Consider the following 18,684-nt stretch of genomic DNA (forward strand, 5'->3'; position numbering starts at 1 on the left):
TCGCCCCTGCGCTGAGCCCCTGCGCCCCTGCGCCCGCCCCTGCGCCCCTGCGCCCGCCCCTGTGCCCGCCCCTGCGCCCCTGCGCCCGCCCCTGTGCCCGCCCCTGCGCCCCTGCGCCCGCCCCTGCGCCCGCCCCTGCGCCCCTGCGCCCGCCCCTGTGCTCGCTCCTGCGCTGAGCCCCTGCGCCTGCCCCTGCGCTCGCCCCTGCGCTGAGCCGGCCCCGTCCCGTGCAGCCACCCTGACCCCCGCCTGGCCTGCTGCCCGTGTCCTCCAACCCCAGCAGCTGGGCCAGGCAAGGGCCAGCCGCCAACGCTCCAGCTGCTCGTGTCCTTCTGTTGCAGGAAGGCAGACCCCTTCCAGGGCCCGAGAGCAGGCTCTTGTCTAACACTCGGAAGTGAAATGTCCGAGGAGACACACGTGCTGACAAAGCAGGGGAAGTTATTGGGAAGGGGCGCCCGGGGGGAGAGCAGGAGGGTGAGGGGACGCAGGAGGACTGCTCAGCCACGCGGCTCGCGGTCTCGGGTTTTACGGTGATGGGGTTAGTTTCCGGGTTGCCTCTGGTCGGTCATCTTGCTTGGCCCATAGTCTGACTCAGGGTCCTTCCTGGTGGCGCGCGCATCTCTCAGCCAGGATGGACTCCAGCGAGAAGGGCTCTGGGAGGTCGGGCGTCTCCTCCATCTTCCAGCCCCTCCCGAATCCTCCCGGTGAGTTTTGGCAGTGGCGGCAGCACCGTGTCCCTTATGGGGACCTCCTGTTGTGAGAGAGCTCAGGCAAGCCGCCTGGTCAGGGCGGGCGGTCCCGGTCAGTGGTTCCCTACCACTTCCTCATCGGGCCGTGCAGCCTCTAGATGGCAGCCCTGCCGAGCCCTTTGAAGGCAGAGAGGAGACTTCCCGGCCCACAGCATCTTCCGTACGGGGGGGTTGCCCTCAGGCTCAGGCCCTCCCTGCAGGAGGCTCACCTGCACCTCCCCTCCATACCTGCCTGCCCACTTCGCTGGATCTGCTTTCCTTTTCCTTTGCTTTTGTGTTTCTAGCATATTCCTCTAGAACACTATGGACCGAATGGTGTCCCCCCCAAATTCATATGTTGAACCCCAATGTGGTGGTGTTACGAGATGGGCCTTTGGAGGGTAATTCGGGTTAGATGAGGTCCCCACGATGGCATTAGCACCCTTCCAAGAAGAGACACCAGAGGGCTCCAGCTCTCTGTCTGTCTGTCTGTCCGTCATGTGAGGACATGGCAAAAAGATAGCCGCGCGCCTGTAAGCCGAGAAGAGGGTTCTCCCGGGAAATAACCCTTCTGGCCTTGGCCTTGACCTCGGACTCCCAGCCTCCAGATGTGAGAAATGAATGTCTGTCCTCTAAGCCTCCGGGGCTGTGGGTCTCTCCTGGCAGTCGGAGCGGACTGATGTGAGTCTGGTGCCCAGCTGTCGTCTTGACTCCTTGTTTCTGCCTCTGCCACATGCTTCCGTCACCCAAGCGTGCTGTGCGCCCCCTTCCAGGCGGCTGAACTCCTACCCCCCGGGAGGGGCCAGCTGGGCCCTGAGCTGTAGGTCTGCCCCCTCCTGTGGTGCAATCCCCGCCGTGGCCGGGGTGACATCGCTGACGTGCAGCACAGCCCTGGAGGGCTGCCCTGTGCTGATGCGCTCAGGCACAGACGGAAAAGAAAAGTGGAGCAAAATGGTTAGGAAGAGATGCGTTGCTAACATAACTCATTCTAAGTATTTATAATTAATTTTTTGCTAATGGCGGTAACACCCCGCTCAGAAAATTCCTGAAAATTTAAGGGCAGGCTCTTGGGAGCCGCTTGGTGTTTGTTTCCCACGGAGGCTGAATCCCCAGCCCTGGGGCGCGGGCGGCAACAGCCCCCCTCCGTCACCATCGCCCAAGCTCTGGCCCTGGGAGTCTTCCAGCACCTTCCCAGCCTCCCTCGGCGCAGTGGCTGCCAGTGTCCGGGGCGGGGGCCCCAGCTGGGGGCACAGGTGTCTGCGGGGCCCCCTGGCCCCAGGGGCCTTGCCCTGTTGTGCCCCGGCAGCTTTCCTGGGTGAAAACAAGCACAGGCTGCTCTTCTGGTCTCCCGGAGTCCCAGGGGCGGCCTGGCTCTGGGCTCTCCTGCAGCTGTTCCTGGGCCAGGCTTCTCCGAGCCAGTTTCCCAGCACTGATGAGTCGGCTTCGGGATCAGTGTCCCCACCGTGGCCACCTCCCGAGCAGAGGGAGGGAGGTGGGGAAGCTCAGCCTTTCCTGCCCCGAGGTGGTGGCCCTCCCGTGGAGAAGAGCACTGGGCTGGGACACGGAAAGTCCAGGCTGACAGAGTTGACCGGCCAGAGGTGACTTGAGACCACTCTCTGGGGGGAGGGCATGGCGACCCAGGAACCAGCCGGGGCTGCACCCGGACCACAGCAGCACCTGGTGGTGGGAGAGCTGCTGGCTCTCCCAGGTCCCTGCCTGGGGTCCCCTGTCCGGGAGACACCGACTCCGGCCCTTCGGGCTCCTGACGCCTCCCCCTGGGCCCTGCCTCTCAGCTTCCCCTGCAGACCCCAGCAGGGAGTGCCCACCGGTTCCTCCCAGCCCCACCCAGGCAGCAAACCCAAGGGTGCAGGAGCCCCGACCTCACAGCCCCGTGCATTGTTGGGGGTTTCAGCCTTGTCTCTGCGGCATGGCTCTCCTCCCCTGGCACCCTGCCCCACCCTGCCCAGGCTGGGCTGCCGCGGGCACTGCCTGCTTCCAGGCCCAACGCAGACGTCCCAGGACTGAGACCCAGGCCACCGCTTTCAGATTCCAATCCATTTCTGGACTACAGAAATTCCTGTCATATCTTCAAGTCCAGCCGTTTCTCCTCCCTCTGTGTCTGTCTCTCTCTGTCTCGCCGCCTCTGTCTCTCTCCCCCAGGTGTTCAGAAATACTCCGGCGGGGGCCGCCTCCTGGACCAGCTCCCTGGGGACTGAAGATGCGCGGGACGCCCTGCCGTGAACACGGGGGCTGCCGTCAGAGGAGCGTCACCAGGACAGCGAGCTGTGGGGTGGCTGCAAGGACGGCGCGGGGCCCTGGACTACACAAGGCGCAGCCCCCGGGGGGGCCGGCCCCTCCCCAGTTCCCAGGCCCGCATCGCTTTACGGATCTGCTCCCTGGGCAGAAGAGGAGGCTGGACAAGGGGGAGGAGGAGCCTGGCCCCAGGATCAGGCCCGGCCTTCCCAGGCTGTGGGCCCTGATCCCTGAGTCCCAGCTGGGGTTCCCTCGAGGGGCAGAACCCCGTGAGCACCCCCTTCCCAGAGCATGGGGTGGTCACACCCCTGAGGTCTGGCACTGGACAAGGGCCCGTCGTGAGGCTGGTTGTCCCACAGCCAAGCGCACCGGCCCAGGGAGGCCGCTGGTCCGTCCCTGAAGGTGTGGCTCTTCCCACCTGAGGTCCGCGCTCGGGAGGGGCAGGGGCTGGTTCTGTCGGGCGGGTCATCTCAGGTCCTGGGCCCCCGGCCTCCCTGGCTTTGAGGCAGCCTCGCTTCCTCCGTCTCCAAACCTTCCCCTTCTCTGTTTCTCGGGGCCCCTCATGAGGAGGTCCCTGGGGGGCTGCACCCTCCCCCAGCCCCACTTCTGCACAGCCTCAGGGCAGTGCCACTCAGCTGTGGGCAGGGCTCGCCTGGGTGGTGAGAAGGGGCTGGGCACCCGCTGGGGTGTCCTCAGCACCCCGGGCTCCAGGACTTTCCAAGGGGACATGCTCTGTCCTCCCCCTTTGGGGTGTGCGTGCCGTCTGATAAAGGTGCCCTGCACCTCCTCACAGAAGCCATGGGGCCTGGAGTCCACCTGTGAAGTCCCAGGAGGGGACAGGAGCAGGTGAGATGGGGAGGCGAGCGGCAAAGTGCAGTCTGGGCCCCTTCACAGAACAAGTGGCCAGATTTCTTCAGCACCTAAATGGCGAAGGGAAAAAGAGACAAGAGACGGATCATAACGTGTGGGCCTTACTGGATCGCAATTTGAACAAACTGTGTGTAGTCACACATCTGAAACCACATATATACACACACACACATATATATGAAATTTGAACACTGACTCTATATTTGCTATTAAGGAATTATTGTCAATGTAAAAAAAATTTATTTGTAAAAAAAAATACAGTAACATGGCCTTTTTTAGTGTACAGTTCTATGAGTTTTACTGCCTATATGGATTTGCGTAATCTCCAACACAGTCCCGCGCCTGGAAGCCCCCTCCCGCTGCACCGCTGTAGGCGAGGCTGCACCCCAGGCCCTGGAAGCCACTGCTCAGTTCTCCTTCCCTGGTGTTGCGTCCTTGTGCCCATGTCGCCTAAATGGAGCCCTGTACCACGTACGCAGCCTTTTGCGACTGGCTTCCTCCTCTCACGTGATGCCTTTATGGCCCCTCAAGTTGCAGAAGTACCAGTGCTTTGTTCCTTTATATTGCTCGGTGGTGCTCCGTGGTGGGGATGGACCACGGTCTCTGCACTCACCCTGTTGAAGGCCATCTGGGTTGTTTCCAGTTTGGGGCGATTATGAATAGACATGCTGTAGACATTTATGTATAGGTTTTTGTTTAAAGGTAAGTTTTCATTTCTCCAGGGTAAGTACCCAGGAACGGCAATGTTGGGTCACTATGTAAAGTGTCTGGTTGACTTTTTTTTTTTTTAATTAATAAACTTTTTTATTTTTGGCTGCGTTGGGTCTTTGTTGCTGCGTGCGGGCTTTCCTCTAGTTGGGGCGAGCGGGGGCTACTCTTCGTTGCGGAGCGCGGGCTTCTTATCGTGGTGGCTTCTCTTGTTCCAGAGCACGGGCTCTAGGCGCGCAGGCTTCAGTAGTTGTGGCCCCCGGGCTCCAGAGCTCAGGCTCAGTAGTTGTGGCGTAGGGGCTTAGTTGCTCCGTGGCATGTGGGATCTTCCCGGACCAGGGCTGGAACCCGTGTCCCCTGCACTGGCAGGAGGATTCTTAACCACTGTGCCACCAGGGAAGTCCCAAGTTGACTTCCTAAGAAGCTGCCAAGCTGTTGTCAGAGTGGCTGCACCATTTTGCATTCTCAGCATCGACGGCCTATGTCCCAGCTTGTATCCTCATCCTGAGTGACTGACCATCCTGCTTTGCCAGGACCTAGGGGTTTCCTGGGACAGGGGACTTTTCAGTGCTGGAACCAGGAAACCCCTGGGAAACCAGGATAGTTCGTCACCCTACCTTTGTCAGCACTTGGTATTGTCAGTGTTTTTTATTTTAGCCATTGTAATATGTGAGTAGTTAGTATCTCATTATGGGCTTAATTTGTATTTCCCTGAGAGCTAACGATGTTGAGCATCTGTTCACGTGCTATTTGCCATCCATGTGTCCTCTGTGGGGAAGTGTCTGTTGAAGTCTATTCTCAATTTTTTCTTATTGGGTTGTTTGTTTTTTAACTGTTGATTTTTGAGAGCTCTTTATATATTCTCAGTACATACAGTTGGATATGTGATTTGCAATTTTTTCTTCCAGTCTATGGCTTGTCTTTTCGTTCTCTTAATAATGTCTTTCTGAAAGCAAAATTTAAAAATTTTGATGAAATCCAATTTATCATTGCTCTTTTAAAATTTGTGGTAAAATATGAAGAACATAAAATGTATCATTTTAACCATTTTTAAGTGTACAATTCACTGACATTAGGTAAATTCACCATGTTGTGTAACCATGATCACTGTCTATTTCCAGAACTTTGTCATCACTCCAAACAGAAACTCTGTACCCATTAGGTAATATCTCCCCGTTTTCCCCTCCCCCAGCCCCTGGAAATCTCTATTCTACTTTCTGTCTCTTGAGTTGGCCTATTCTTTTTTTTTTTTTTTTAAACCAGATTTTATATTTTATTCAAATCACATTTATTTTAAATTTATTTATTTATTTATTTATGGCTGTGTTGGGTCTTCGTTTCTGTGCGAGGGCTTTCTCCAGTTGCGGCAAGCGGGGGCCACTCTTCATCGCGGTGCGTGGGCCTCTCACTATCGCGGCCTCTCTTGTTGCGGAGCACAGGCTCCAGACGCGCAGGCTCAGTAGTTGTGGCTCACGGACCTGGTTGCTCCGCGGCATGTGGGATCTTCCCAGACCAGGGCTCGAACCCGTGTCCCCTGCATTGGCAGGAAGACTCTCAACCACCGCGCCACCAGGGAAGCCCAAGTTGGCCTATTCTTGACCCCTCATCTAAGTGAAGTCATACAGCGTTTGTCCCTTTGTGATAGATTTATTTCATTTTATTTTATTTACTTTTAATTGTGGTAAAATACAGGTCGCATAAAACGTACCATCTTAACAGTGTACAGTTCAGCAGCGTTAAATACATTCACACAGTTGTGCAGCCAACCTCCAGACCTCTTTTCATCTTCCCAAACTGAAACTCTGCCCACATTGAACAACACGCCCACCCTGGCAGTTACCCTTCACCTTTCTGTCTCTACGAATCTGGCTACTCTCGGGACCTCACATACGTGGAATCAAACAGTATTTGTCCTTCCGTGACTGGCTTATGTCACTTAGCGCCACGTCGTCAAGGTTCATCCAGGCAGTGGCTTGTGTCAGAACCGCCTCCCTTTTTCAGGCTGAATAGTGTTCCCGGGCACGTCCAGACCCAGTCATCCCTCCCTGACCGGGGGATGCTGCAAGGGGCGGGGCCTGCAGGACTGGGCGGGAGCCCAGGGCCAGGTGCTCCCAGGTGCGGGGAGGAGGAGGGGCAGCGTGAGGGCAGAGGGCGGGGGGCGGGCGGAGCGGAGGGGCGGCCCCACCCCACGGCCACCCCGGCCCGGCCCCGCCCCGCGGCCTGCCGGGAGACGTAGGCCCGAGCCTCTCAGGAAGCCGGACTCGGAGTCCCAGCGAGCTCCGCGGCGCGCCTGCGGGCCGCGACACTGCTCCACCACGTGGCCTGCCGGGACTTGTAGTCCAGCGCCTGCGGGCGCCCCGGCGCAGGGCGAGAGAGGGACTCGGTGTCCCAGAGAGCCCCGCGCTGGGCCACGACGCCGCGCGCCCTCGCCGTTGCCGTCGCCGCCGCCGCCGCCGCCGCCGCCGCCGCCGGGCTTTCTCCGGCTGCCGCCGCCACTGCCGCTGCTTCGCGGACTGGAGGGCCCAGGCATCTCCGGGCGAGCGGAGGCTGCGGGTGGGAGCCTTCGTAGGCACTGCGGAGCGGGCCGGGGGAGGCCGGGATGGAGCCCCCCGGAGGTGGGCGCGCTGCCGGGCGGGCCCGCGCCTGGGGCGGTTGGGGAGGGGGCCGGGCGGCTGGGGGAGTGGGGCGGGGGGACGGCTCCGGGGGCGGGGTCGGCGGTGGGGGTGGGGCGCGGAGAGGGCACTGGGGGCGGGGTTAGGGGCGGGGGTCCTGGGTCTGAAGGAAGGGCAGGGGCCGGGGGCGGAGGTGTGAGGGGCTTCGAGGAGTGCCCGGTGTTGGGTAGCTCCTCCGGGGAGGCATTGGGCTGGGCCGGGCGAGGAGGAGAGCGCGGCAGTGGGGATCCTTCGGAGGAATGGCCCTTCCTGCTGACTCCAGCCCGCTCCCAACCCCAGCTGGTCCCCAGATGGTTGGAGGAGGGGGCGGCCGCCGGGTCCCAGGGGAGCGGGGAGCCCCGTGTACCCGGAACAGGGCACCGAGCAGGCTTGCTTTCCCTGCAGTTGACTGAAGCGGGTGAGCCGGGTTCCAGAGCCTCCAGGCGGGATCTCGGGGCCTCCCGGCGGTGCAGCGGATGGTCTGAGGGCCGCGCAGACATGGCTCACCTCAGGGGATTTGCCAACCAGGTAAGGGGGGCGTCTCGACCGCGGGCGTGTGTGTCGTCGGTGCACGTGCGCCTGGCACGGAGCGCTGGCTGCAGGGTCTAGAAAGGGCGCTTCACCAAGGTCTGTCTGTTGAAAGTCGTCCTGGCGTTTCCGAAGAGCAGCCCCTCCTAAGGCGTGTGTGGGTTGAAGGGAGGAGCTCGTGGGGAGCCCTGTGATGCACAGCCGTGGGCAGAGCGGGGAGCAGTCTTGCGGTGCTCAGGCTTGGTGGGCGCAGGGCCGACTCCGGTTGGCTGGTTTGCAGCGTTCTGTGGGGCAGGGGTCTCCAAGCCTGTCAGCGTAGAGCCACAGTGCAGGGTCAGCGGAGGGCGTGCAGAGACCTATCTTGGGAACGGGGCCGGCCCGCAGGAACCTGGGTCTGCGCATCTGGAGGCACGTGGAAGGTCGGGGTCCACACGGAGCCTCGGCCTGGGCAGGGACGCTGGCCGTGTCCGGCTGGGGCAGGGGCTGGGGGGGGACGAGAGGAGCTGGGAATGGGATTTAGCAGCTGTTGGGAGAGTCGGTGTGCAGGGAAAGCCGAAGACACGTGTGTGCGTGTGTCTCTCGAGGGGGCTGGAAAGGGCTGCCTCTGGGCTGGAGGTGCCTGCCTGGAAAGCGCCCACTCTCTTTCTTGTTTGGCTGATTGGTTCTCATAATTCCCGACACCCAGCCACCCTGAGGCGTCTGGCTTTGCATGTTAACTGCCTGACTCCTGGGGACCGTCCACCGTGTGCCCTGAGGCTGCGTGGCTCCGGATAAGAGCGTCGGGGGCAGCCGGCGTCCGGGCTTCTGGGCCATACGATTCCCCCTCTTTTGTTAGTTCAAATCGAGTGTGACCGGAAGCTGATGTGAGGCGAACCACCCTGGGAGTCGGGCGTTCCTGCGTCCTAGCTGTTGGGTCTTGTTTCCTTAACGTGTCGGCTCCAGCGTGGTGTAGGCTGACCGCTGTAAGGTGTTGGGAGCTCCTCTTAAAGAGAATATAGCGCTCAGTCTCACTTCCGTTGGCTGAGTCTGAGGATGGGTGCCCAGGAGGAACAGGAAGTGTGTGTGTGTGTGGGCGGCAGGGCCGGGGTCAGGGTCAGCTCCAGACCCAGCGGGGCTCCTTGGAGAAGCCTGGAGCGCCTCGCACAGTTGCTGGGCAGGGCGTCCTGGACCAGCTGTGGCTGCAGATGGGCCCCAGGGCTTGCTCACTGACGCTGCCGGGAGCTGGTGGGTTTTCGTTCATCAGTGACATCTTGTGTCTTTTAAATTACATGACTAAGATGCTGGGAGGGAAGTCGGGCTCGAGTTTATTCTTATAAAGAGCTATAGGAGTGGCTCCCGTGGGTCCCAGAATGAGAAATTGGAGCTATGAGCCACCCCTGTACCTGTGTGCTGATGGCACTTGGAGTGTGGCCTGGGCGTCCGGATCAGTCGCCCGGGGAAGGGGGCGCAGGCCCAAAGGAGCTGAGGAAGAGACCCCAAAGGAAGGAAGCCCCTTTTGTCCTTCTAGGGGTGGAGAGACTTGGTCTTTGTTGGCGGCAGGAAGCCGGACGGGACGTTGTTTTCTCTTGAGGTGGTTGTCGCCGTGGCCCTTTGAGGCGGTCCCGGCGTGGGGCACGGGCTGCGCTCCTCCACAGCCACGGGGGCCCTGGACGTCAGGCCCGCGCCCAGCTGGTTGCTGCCCTGCCTGCAGGGTCTGGATGGCTGCAGAGAGCACCGCGTGCACGTGGGCTGCCGCCCGTCGTGGGGTGGCTGGGGCCGTCGGGCACCCCTCGTCTTGGAGGGTGGCGCTAACGGCAGACGTATCACTAAACGGACATACAGACAGACACACTGCTAAGTGGTGGCCGCAGACCTGGCAGCCCCAGGGCTGATTCAGAGAACCAGGCTCTGGGCCCAGCGAGCAGCCTGAGCAATTGTCCGGACCGCGCGTGTCGTCAGGAAGGGCAGCCGGAGCCCCAGGCTCCGGAGCCCTTGTCTCTCCTTCCGCGGGCAGGGCTGTGAGCAGGTGTGTCTGCGACATGCCTGCAGGGCTGGGACCGCGGCCGGGAGGCTTCCTGTCACGCTGTCTGCTCAGGGGACTGGCCTGTAGCACTGGGGACCCAAAGAGGGTGAGAGTTGGGGCCGGGGCTCCCCACTTCCCTGCCGAGCCCGGAATCTGGTTAGGGGTCTGCCCTGTCTCCCACTTCGGGGCCGTGGAGGGCTGGGCGCCCTGCCTGGGGTATCCCTGGTCAGGCCGCTGCGGGGGACCAGACCCAGCCCTGCCCCGCGTGGAGAAGGCGGGGAGCGTGTGTCGCTGGCAGAGGCCCGAGAGCGGGAGGGACGGCGGTGCCCATTCGTGCTGCCAGCCCTCGGCCCTCCTCCCCTGGCTCTTCTCTGAGACCACCTCACAAGGGGCACCAGCTGGACCGGAGGCGTCCCCGGGGCCGTGCCAGCGCTGGCGCGGGCTGGGGCTGGGGCTGGCTTGCGGGTGAGTGGTTTGCTGGGCCGGCCCCCAGGGGTGCGAGAGGCCCTCCTAGGCTGGCTGAGCCGAGGGGCACTGGCGGAGGGGCAGGCGGAAGGGGGCCGTGTCCCAGGCTCGCTGGCCCAGCCCTCCCCGAGGCCCCGTCACCTGCTGCCCTCTCCTGGGAAGGCAGTTCGCTGGCCACTTCGGGTTGACACGTCATCTCAGTCTGGAGCCAGCTGGGCCGCAAACGGAGCTCTGCCTGGGCGTGAACCCGCAGGGTGCACGTGGGCTCTGTGCTCCCCTGGGCTGTCTCCTCCGGACCTGGTGAGCGCGGCCGCCCTGGGATGGGCCCGCCCTCGGCACCAGCGCAGACGGTGCTTAGCAGCCGAGCAAGTGGTGACTGTGCCTTTTAACGCCGCCGCTTTGGGTGGGCGCCCGCCCAGACGCCCTCTGGGTGACGGTGCTTGGGGTGGGAGGGACGTGAGTCGTGGTGGATTTGAGGCCCGGCAGGGCTTGGAAAACCCTTTCCGCCTCTGTCTGGACTAAACGCTAGGCTCCCTGCCAGCCTTTCCACGGGTCCCGCCCAGGGCTGCCGAACCCCACGTGGGTCCTGGGGCTCCAGCGCCTGTGCGGCCGCTCCAGGCTCTAAGAACGTGGTTGGTGGCGGGAGTGAGGCGATCTCAGGAGCCCAGGGAACCGCGGAGCGGGGGTGGGGGGATGCCAGGGGCGCCCCACCCGCTCTCTGGTGCTGCTGCCTCCGCGCAGCCCCACGTGGAGCTGTCTCAGCCTTGGGTGCACTGAGGGTCAGGGTCAAAAAGCAGGGTTGTCACTGCGATGCCCCTCTGCCACCGCCTCCAGGTGCTGGGACAAGGAGGCGCCGAGCACCTCCTGCCCCGGCGGCTCAGCGCCTGCCAGGGCGGTTTTGTGCTTCTGTCTTGGGGACTGGGCGGGATGGCGCTCCGTGTGTTTGAACATCCGGGATCGAGCATCCAAGAGTGTCGGTTTTCAGCTCTGCGCTGGTGTGAGGACTGATCTGGGGGCTCGAATGGGACTCTCTCTAAGGGGTGTGGCTTCCGGGTGCGCAGGGAGAACTTGGTTAACGGTGCTGGGTTTGTTTTTTGTTTTAATTCACGGGCTTTATCTTTTAGAGCAGTTTTAGGTTTACAGGAAGGTTGGTGAGAGTTCCGTACATCCCTCGTCCCTTCCCCAGGGAGTTTGTTGCCGTCACTGACGCAGCGTGGACGGGCTGTTTCTCACGAGGCCGGCAGGGCGCGTGCGGTTGGCTCCTGGGTGGTTACAGCGTCGCCCGGGATCGCCTCACTGGCCCCAGCTCCCTGTGCTCCACCGACTTGTCCCTCTTAACCCATCACTGTGCCTCGCTGGGCCCTCCCCACGCGGGGGGTGGGGGCAGGTCGGGGTGCCCTGCGTGGCCCCTCTGCCTGCCCACGGCCCTGGTATCTTGCCTAGAGCCCAGGCCTCGCCGCGCTCTCTGGGGGCGTTTTCCCTTGTATGGAGGGTAACTTTATCTTCTGAACGAAAAGGGATAAAGGAGGCGAGGAAAGCATCTGGGGGCGCGCCTGGCTCTTCTCAGCTCTCGGGGTCACCGGCTGCCCGGCCCACCCTCTGTCCCCAGCACTCTCGCGTGGACCCCGAGGAGCTCTTCACCAAGCTCGACCGCATCGGCAAGGGCTCGTTTGGGGAGGTGTACAAGGGCATTGACAACCGCACCAAGGAGGTGGTGGCCATCAAGATCATCGACCTGGAGGAGGCAGAGGACGAGATCGAGGACATCCAGCAGGAGATCACGGTGCTCAGCCAGTGCGACAGCCCCTACGTCACGCGCTACTTCGGCTCCTACCTGAAGGTGCCCGCGGGCTGGGGGCTTGCTCTGCGCCAGCCGCGCCGGCGCCCGCCCCTCCGGGGAGCCATCCAGGTTCCCTGTGGCCAGCACGGGGACGGCCCCGGCGGTCCCCGTGTCTGCTCGGGAGGCCGAGGCTGGGTCTGCCCACACGTGGGCCTAGTCTGAAGGGCGGGGGTCCCGACAGGTGAACACAGACCCAGCCTCACGGTGGAGAGGGCCCCCAAGAAGCGACAGCCCCCAGGGCCAGGCGTGCGTGCAGAGAGGGGCCTGGCCTCGTCCTGAGGGGGAGCCCTTGGGATGGCAGGGCGTGAGCAGGGTCCCCGGGGTCGGCTGGCTCCGGAGTGGCCTGGCTGCGCCCGCTCCCCAGCGAGGGTGCGTCTGCTGGGAGCGCTCTGGCCCCCCCCCGCCCCCCCCCCCCCCCCCCGCAGCCGGAGCCCGGAGCCCTTCCCAGGAGGGCTCTGAGGGCGGGGGCTCGGCTGCCGACCGGGCACTTGGTCTGTCTGCAGAGTGTCTGCAGCGCGGGCGTGGCGGGAGGGGCGCCAGGCTGGGCTGCCGCAGCCCCTCCCTGGTGGGCGTCCTGGCTGAGTCACCCCTGCTGGGGGCGTGTGTCGGGGTCCCATGCTTGTCGGCTGCCCCGTGCTGACACGCGCTTCTCTGGTACCAGAGCACGAAGCTGTGGATCATCATGGAGTACCTGGGTGGCGGCTCCGCCTTGGACCTGGTGAGGTGTGGGCCGCGCGGTGGGTGGCCCGCAGGGCGGGGCCAGACTGAAGTTGTCTGGGGGTTGTCCTTGGGCCCTGGGTTCCCGTGACCTCCCTCCCTTTGCCGTCTTGGCGCGTCGGATGTTCCTCAGGACCCAGCCGGTGCTGAGGGGTCCCGGGCCTCTGCGGGCCTCTGGGGGGTGGGGCGGTTAGCTCCCCCAGGCAGACAGCTCAGGGGTGTGGCCGGGACCCCGTTGTCAGCTGCTACGTTTACAGCGAAGGTGAAGGTAGCATGTGTCTGTCCTCAGAAAAGGGCCTCCCCCACACCCACGTGACGTGGCATCTGGAACTTCTCTCTTGAGAGTGGGTAAAGAAGTAGGAAGCCCCCGCCATCCGGAGGGTCACCCCGTGCCCGGTAGAGAGGAGGTCGAGCTCAGGCCTTGGCGCTGGCTCTGGGTGGCGGGGAAGGGAGGGTGGGTCGGCGTTGCAGGGGAGGCCCGAGTGTCTCCTCTGTGTCTGCAGCTTAAGCCGGGCCCCCTGGAGGAGACCTACATCGCTACCATCCTGCGGGAGATCCTGAAGGGCCTGGACTACCTGCACTCGGAGCGCAAGATCCACCGAGACATCAAAGGTCCCTCGGGGCTGTGGGGTGGCGGGTGGCTCCGGGGCTGGCGGTGCTCAGTGCGCCCAGCCTGCGCCCCCCGTGGCCTCGGAAACCCAGCGGTTCCATCTTGCTCTGTCTTCCCGAAGACACTGCCAGTAACGGACAGAGCTTTCTGAGTACCGTGTCCCCGCGCGCTGGCAGAGCAGCTCTGCACGTAGCGTAGGAGGGACCCTATTTAGGCCAAAAACATGGACTCTTGCTCAGGTCTTAGATCTGAGCGTGAGGTGTAGTCAGGGCAACCGTGCTGGTGTACACGAGTGGCCAGGCCACCAGGGAGGGACGTGGCTGAGGGGCTGACGGGAGGTGACTGGGCAGAGTGAGGGGACGGTCAGGCTCACCTCCGCCTGTTGCGTGATTTGGGAGGAAGGGCCGTCGCTCTGTTTGTGGGATTTTTCATAAGAGGCGACCACCAGGAGGGCCCTGGAGCCTGGCCTGGGGGGAGCACGTGGCTGGGCCCCTCGTGCGCGGGTGCCCCCCGGCAGTGCCCTGGGGCCCTGGTCAGGTCGTAGGGTGGACGCCGGGAGGGAGGCGCTTCCTCGGGCAGCTGCATGCGGGCAGGAGCCCTCGTGGCGCTGAGGGTGACGCCCCGCTGTCCTGTGTCGAGCAGCTGCCAACGTGCTGCTCTCAGAGCAGGGTGACGTGAAGCTGGCAGACTTCGGGGTGGCGGGGCAGCTCACGGACACGCAGATCAAGAGGAACACGTTCGTGGGCACCCCCTTCTGGATGGCGCCCGAGGTCATCAAGCAGTCGGCCTATGACTTCAAGGTGGGCGCGGTGGGGGGGCGGGGGCGCGGGGGGGCGCGCTCAAGGTGCCCCGGCTGCAGTGGCCCCGTGTGGCTCTCCGTCCAGGCCGACATCTGGTCGCTGGGGATCACGGCCATCGAGCTGGCCAAGGGCGAGCCCCCCAACTCCGACCTCCACCCCATGCGCGTCCTGTTCCTGATCCCCAAGAACAGCCCACCCACGCTGGAGGGCCACCACAGCAAGCCCTTCAAGGAGTTCGTGGAGGCCTGCCTCAACAAGGACCCCCGATTCGTAAGCGCCTGCAGGCCCCCGGCTCCAGGAGGTGCCGGCCTGCATGGCTGGGCGGGTTCTGGCCGCGCTGGAACCAGGCCCCAGGGGACAGCCCTGTGTGTGTGTGGGGGGTGTGTGTGGGGGGGGGGTCTGTGCTGGGAGCTGGGAGGCGATGGGGCCTGAGGCCCGTCCCCTGTGCCAGGTGCCCCCTCGGCCCAGCCCCTCCTAGCCCAGGGCGGGCTCCGCTGCAACCCCCGGCCGGGTCCGGGGACGCTCCGGAGGGCTTCCCCCCGGCGAGGACAGCGTGCAGCCCACCGCAGCCTCCCTGTGGCCCCCTCCCACCTGGAGGCCCCTCACCGAGCCCCCCGGGAGCAGCGAGGCCGAGGCCCAGGGCTCAGCCCCGGCTGCTTTGCGTCTGAGCCCCGGGAGCTCGAAGGGCGGAGCTTGGCTGCCCGGCGCCTGGTGACCCGTGTCTGTCCCCGGCAGCGGCCCACCGCCAAGGAGCTCCTGAAGCACAAGTTCATCACGCGCTACACCAAGAAGACCTCCTTCCTCACCGAGCTCATCGACCGCTACAAGCGCTGGAAGTCAGAGGGCCACGGCGAGGAGTCCAGCTCCGAGGACTCCGACATGTAGGGGCCCTGCTCGTCCTGTGGGGGCTTCGGTGGGCGCAGGGGCGGGGCCCCTGCTCGGGGGTAGGGATTGGGTGCTTGTTGCTGGTGTCCCGGGCCCAGCGTTCAGGGCCGTGAGGCCAGGTGGACTTCGGGGCCCTTGTGACTCTTCCCCTTCCCCTTCAGCGACGGAGACCCTGAGGACGGAGAGCAGGGCCCCGTCTGGACGTTCCCCCCCACCATCCGGCCAAGCCCGCACGGCAAGCTGCACAAGGGGACGGCCCTGCATGGCCCCCAGAAGGTCTGGCTGGCCCCAGCCCCGTGCCCGCGCCGGGAGGGTGGAGGCCTGTTCAGAGCTGACCGGGGGGGAGGGCCGTGGGGGGCACGCCTCCTGGGCACGTGTGCTCCCCAGGGCGGGTTTCCAGGGGACCGGACACGGGGTGCCTGAGCTCGCGGCCCTGCTCACCACCCCCGCTTTGCAGTCAGCAGAGCCTGTCAAGCGGCAGCCGAGGTCCCAATGCCTGTCCACGCTGGTCCGGCCCGTCTTTGGCGAGGTGAGGGCCGGGCCGGGGTCCTGGGGGCAGGGGCTGTACCGCTGTTCTTCAGAGATGCTGCCCCCGCAGGGCCACAGCAAGGTGCGCCGGCCAGCCCGCCGGTGCGCGGGCTTTCTGGGTCCCGTAGAGCCCACGAGGGTGGACCCGCGGGCCCGGCCTTCCGAGTGGAAGGGCCAGGGATGGCTGGGGCAAGCTGGCCTGAGGTGACCCTCAAGTTCCCAAGCCTGCCAGGATTCTCTGGGGTTCCAGGGCAGCTTTGATCACGAGTTACCGTCTTAGGACCTTTTGTCTTGAACCAGAAGCACGGGGTGACTCTCTCGTCTAGAGAGAGGCCGGGAGATTTAGATCTTGGTGTTGGGTGTCAGGCCCTGGACAGGGAGCCCTTAAGGGCAACTCCCCAGTGGTTACGTGACCCGGCGTCTGTGTCACCTGCTCATGGGCAGTCGGTAGTATCCTCAGGAGCATGAGTCAGCCGGCAGTGGGTTGTGGTCAGGTTCACACCCAGGGTGTCGCTGGCATCTGGAGCCCGGGGAGGGGGATGGGATGTTGAGCGTAGCGGCAGCAGAGCCTTGCCACGGAGGGTGGGGTGCGGGCATGGGGCAGGGGCGTCAGGACGCAGGCAGGCACGCTGTCACCTCCAGGGGCCTGGAACGCCTGGGGCGGGGGGGACTGCCCCTGGTTGTGCGGGCACCTGGGGCTGTGCGGCAGGAGCTCGTGGTGCTCAGTGTAGACAGCTGGATCAGAAGCCTGAGCAAGGCCGCACACGGGGCGGGGCCGGCAGCTCTGGGCTGCCTGGTGTGTGTGCGTGTGGGGGGTGTGTGTGTGTGTACACGTCCCAGCTGCGGGGGGGGGGGGGGCTGTGCACAGGGCAGGGCCTGGGGCTCTGGGGCTGCGTGGTGTGTGTGTGTGTGTGTGTGTGTGTGTGTACACGTCCCAGCTGCAAGGGGTGGGCCCTGGGCTGGTGTGTCTGGGTAGGGAGGTAGGTGGGGAGGTGTAGCCCCACCTAGGCTGGCTGGGGCCCCCCCTTAGGGTCCTGATGCTGAGGGCTGGGCCTAAAGTCTGGCTGCTGGGTGGGTGTCCTGGAAGGTGTGTACCCCTCTGTTTCTGTAGTGTCGGGCGTGGTGGGGATGGCCTGACCAGTCTCCAGCCCCTCCCTGCCAGGCCAGTTGCAGGGAGGGCATTCCTCTCCTTTGGGTCCTCACAGCCCGGCGGTGCTGGTGGCCCCCTAGTCCCAAAGGTCGGGCCGGCGGGGTCTGGCTGTGTCCTCTCACTTGCCGGACCTGAGCTGTGGGCTTCCAGGACCCTGGTCAGGAGGGAGCCACGAGATTAGAGAGCCAAGACCCGAGGACTCCCGTGGTGCGGCGGCAGGCAAGGGGGTGGGGCAGCCACCGCCTCTCCTGGGAGCCCCTCCCTCAGGCGTTACGGGGACCTGCCGTCCCAGCTCTGCGTGGAGGGACCACGCTGCAAGTCACAGGCGAGGGGGGCAGGCTGCCAGGCTGAGCCTCTGAGCAGGCGCACGGGGGTCTCCCTGCAGCTCAAAGAGAAGCACAAGCAGAGCGGCGGGGGCCTGGGGGCGCTGGAGGAGCTGGAGAACGCCTTCAGCCTGGCTGAGGAGTCCTGCCCCGGCATCTCGGACAAGCTGATGGCCCAGCTGGTGGAGCGGGTGCAGAGGTGAGGGTGCTGGGCTGTGGCGGGGGGGGGGGAGGCCCAGGACGCGCTTTGGGTGCTCGCTCTCGGGACAGGGCAGGCGGCGGGACGGGGCCGCACTGGCTGCGCTCGGCGTCCCGGAGCCCCCACCCCGGCTGGCACTCCCAGGCGGCAGCAGCAGTGACGGGGTGTCCGGTCTGCAGGTTTTCACACAGCAGAAACCACCTGACGTCAGCCCGCTGAAGCCGCTGCGTTTCGCACACAGGGGAGAGAGGGGCCTTCGTCTTGAGCTGCCTTGTCGAGGACCGCGCTGACTGGAAACCCCGTGTGCTGCCGGGGCCGCGGGCCTCCCTGCCGGGCCACGCCCCCAGCCCCAGGCAGAGGGCCGCCCCGTTGCCACGCCCCCTCGCGGCCAGGCCACGGCCCCACTCGGCAGCAGAGCAGCGCCGGGCCGTCCCCTCTGCGGGCTCCCAGGCGGCGTGGCCACCCAGACTGAGGGGCAGATATGCCTCCTCCCCACCCGGCCCGATGGCCCTCGGAGGTCGTAGATTTGCCTTGTGGTGTTGGATCAGGTACCATGTCTTCTCATAAGTACTTGTGTCAGCCAGAATGTTGTTTTTTAAGAAAAATCGAACTTCCTTGCTTCCCTAAATAGTCTGAGGTTAAGGAGTTGGTTTTCATAGAACGTTGAGAGGTTCCTGCCACTTTCAATAAAGACCTGACTTGGAGACATGCTGGTGGTGGCCGGGTGGGGTCCACAGCCTGTGCTCCAGGCCTCCGAGTCCTCATCACAGCACGCGGGGACCACGTGTGGCCCACTGGACGGCGAGGGGCAGCACGCAGGCACGCAGGAGATGCCCTTTATTTCTAACCACATGCACATTAGCACAGCACACCTCCTGGGGACTGATAAATTATGGGGACTTTTTGCAGAGGTATGTGGGGTGGGCGGCAGGGTGGCTTCTGCTGGACTTCCATGCAGCTGTGACCCAGGGGCCCTGTCCCCACCCCTCATTTCACCCAGCCTGAAAGGCAAGGTCCTGCTCTGGAGGCGGACAGAGGGCAGGTGAGCACCAGCCTCGTCAGTGCATGGAGCTGGGCCTGTTTCCACGCACACGCGTGTTCGTCCTGGTGCCCCACGGGGCCAAGAGAGCGACTGGGTCTTGAGGGGGCCTGTGCCCCTCCCAGGTGTCCCTGTGAGGCCCACCCACTGCCAGTCTGCAGGGGGCACACGGGACGAGCAGTCGTGGGCACGTGCTGGCCCTGCTCTGCTTGCTCGGCTCTCCTCAGCCGGGCGGGGTGGGCTTCACGCCTCCTCCTCAGGGGTCCCGGCCCTCCCTGGTGAGGTGCTGGCGCTCTCGATCACCTCCATCCACCTGAGAAGAGGTTTCGGAACCGTCAGACCGCCCCCCCCCCCACATGCTTGTTTGTTTGGGAAGCAGGGGGCGTGC

General features: G+C 64.2%; 2 protein-coding genes across 9 annotated transcripts in view; one reads left to right on the top strand and one right to left on the bottom strand.

The window, feature by feature from the left end:
• Positions 1 to 6,974: 6,974 nt before the first annotated feature.
• On the top strand, positions 6,975 to 17,961 carry STK25 (serine/threonine kinase 25). 3 transcript variants are annotated; one of them, XM_082396042.1, is made up of 12 exons: positions 6,975 to 7,112; positions 7,616 to 7,738; positions 11,815 to 12,045; positions 12,707 to 12,763; positions 13,266 to 13,374; positions 14,015 to 14,172; positions 14,257 to 14,442; positions 14,908 to 15,053; positions 15,219 to 15,333; positions 15,515 to 15,586; positions 17,121 to 17,257; positions 17,437 to 17,961. In XM_082396042.1, the coding sequence occupies exons 2-12, from the start codon at positions 7,709 to 7,711 to the stop codon at positions 17,474 to 17,476; spliced, it is 1,281 nt and encodes a 426-aa protein (XP_082252168.1). In that variant the 5' UTR covers positions 6,975 to 7,112; positions 7,616 to 7,708; the 3' UTR covers positions 17,477 to 17,961. The 3 variants fall into 3 exon arrangements, with proteins under 3 accessions (XP_082252168.1, XP_082252169.1, XP_082252167.1); XM_082396041.1 differs by having other exon boundaries at positions 7,029 to 7,174; XM_082396043.1 differs by lacking the exon at positions 14,257 to 14,442 and having other exon boundaries at positions 7,027 to 7,174.
• Positions 17,962 to 18,079: 118 nt separating this feature from the next.
• FARP2 (FERM, ARH/RhoGEF and pleckstrin domain protein 2) overlaps positions 18,080 to 18,684 on the bottom strand; it is an 89,224-nt gene continuing 88,619 nt past the window's right edge. For all 6 annotated transcript variants that reach the window (XM_082396032.1, XM_082396033.1, XM_082396034.1 and 3 more), the window contains one exon: positions 18,080 to 18,609. In XM_082396032.1, coding sequence (XP_082252158.1) covers positions 18,540 to 18,609 — 70 coding nt within the window. In that variant the 3' untranslated portion in view covers positions 18,080 to 18,539. The remainder of the gene's footprint in view (positions 18,610 to 18,684) is intronic.

This window comes from Balaenoptera borealis, assembly GCF_965194805.1.
Source record: "Balaenoptera borealis genome assembly, chromosome: 6".
NCBI classification, from domain to species: domain Eukaryota; kingdom Metazoa; phylum Chordata; class Mammalia; order Artiodactyla; family Balaenopteridae; genus Balaenoptera; species Balaenoptera borealis.

Coding starts and splice junctions, on each gene's coding strand:
- STK25 (XM_082396042.1), top strand. CDS start 7,709: ATGGCTCACCTCAGGGGATTTGCCAACCAG. Junction 15,587..17,120: donor TCCGGCCCGTCTTTGGCGAG/GTGAGGGCCGGG, acceptor GTCTCCCTGCAG/CTCAAAGAGAAGCACAAGCA. Junction 17,258..17,436: donor CTGGTGGAGCGGGTGCAGAG/GTGAGGGTGCTG, acceptor TCCGGTCTGCAG/GTTTTCACACAGCAGAAACC.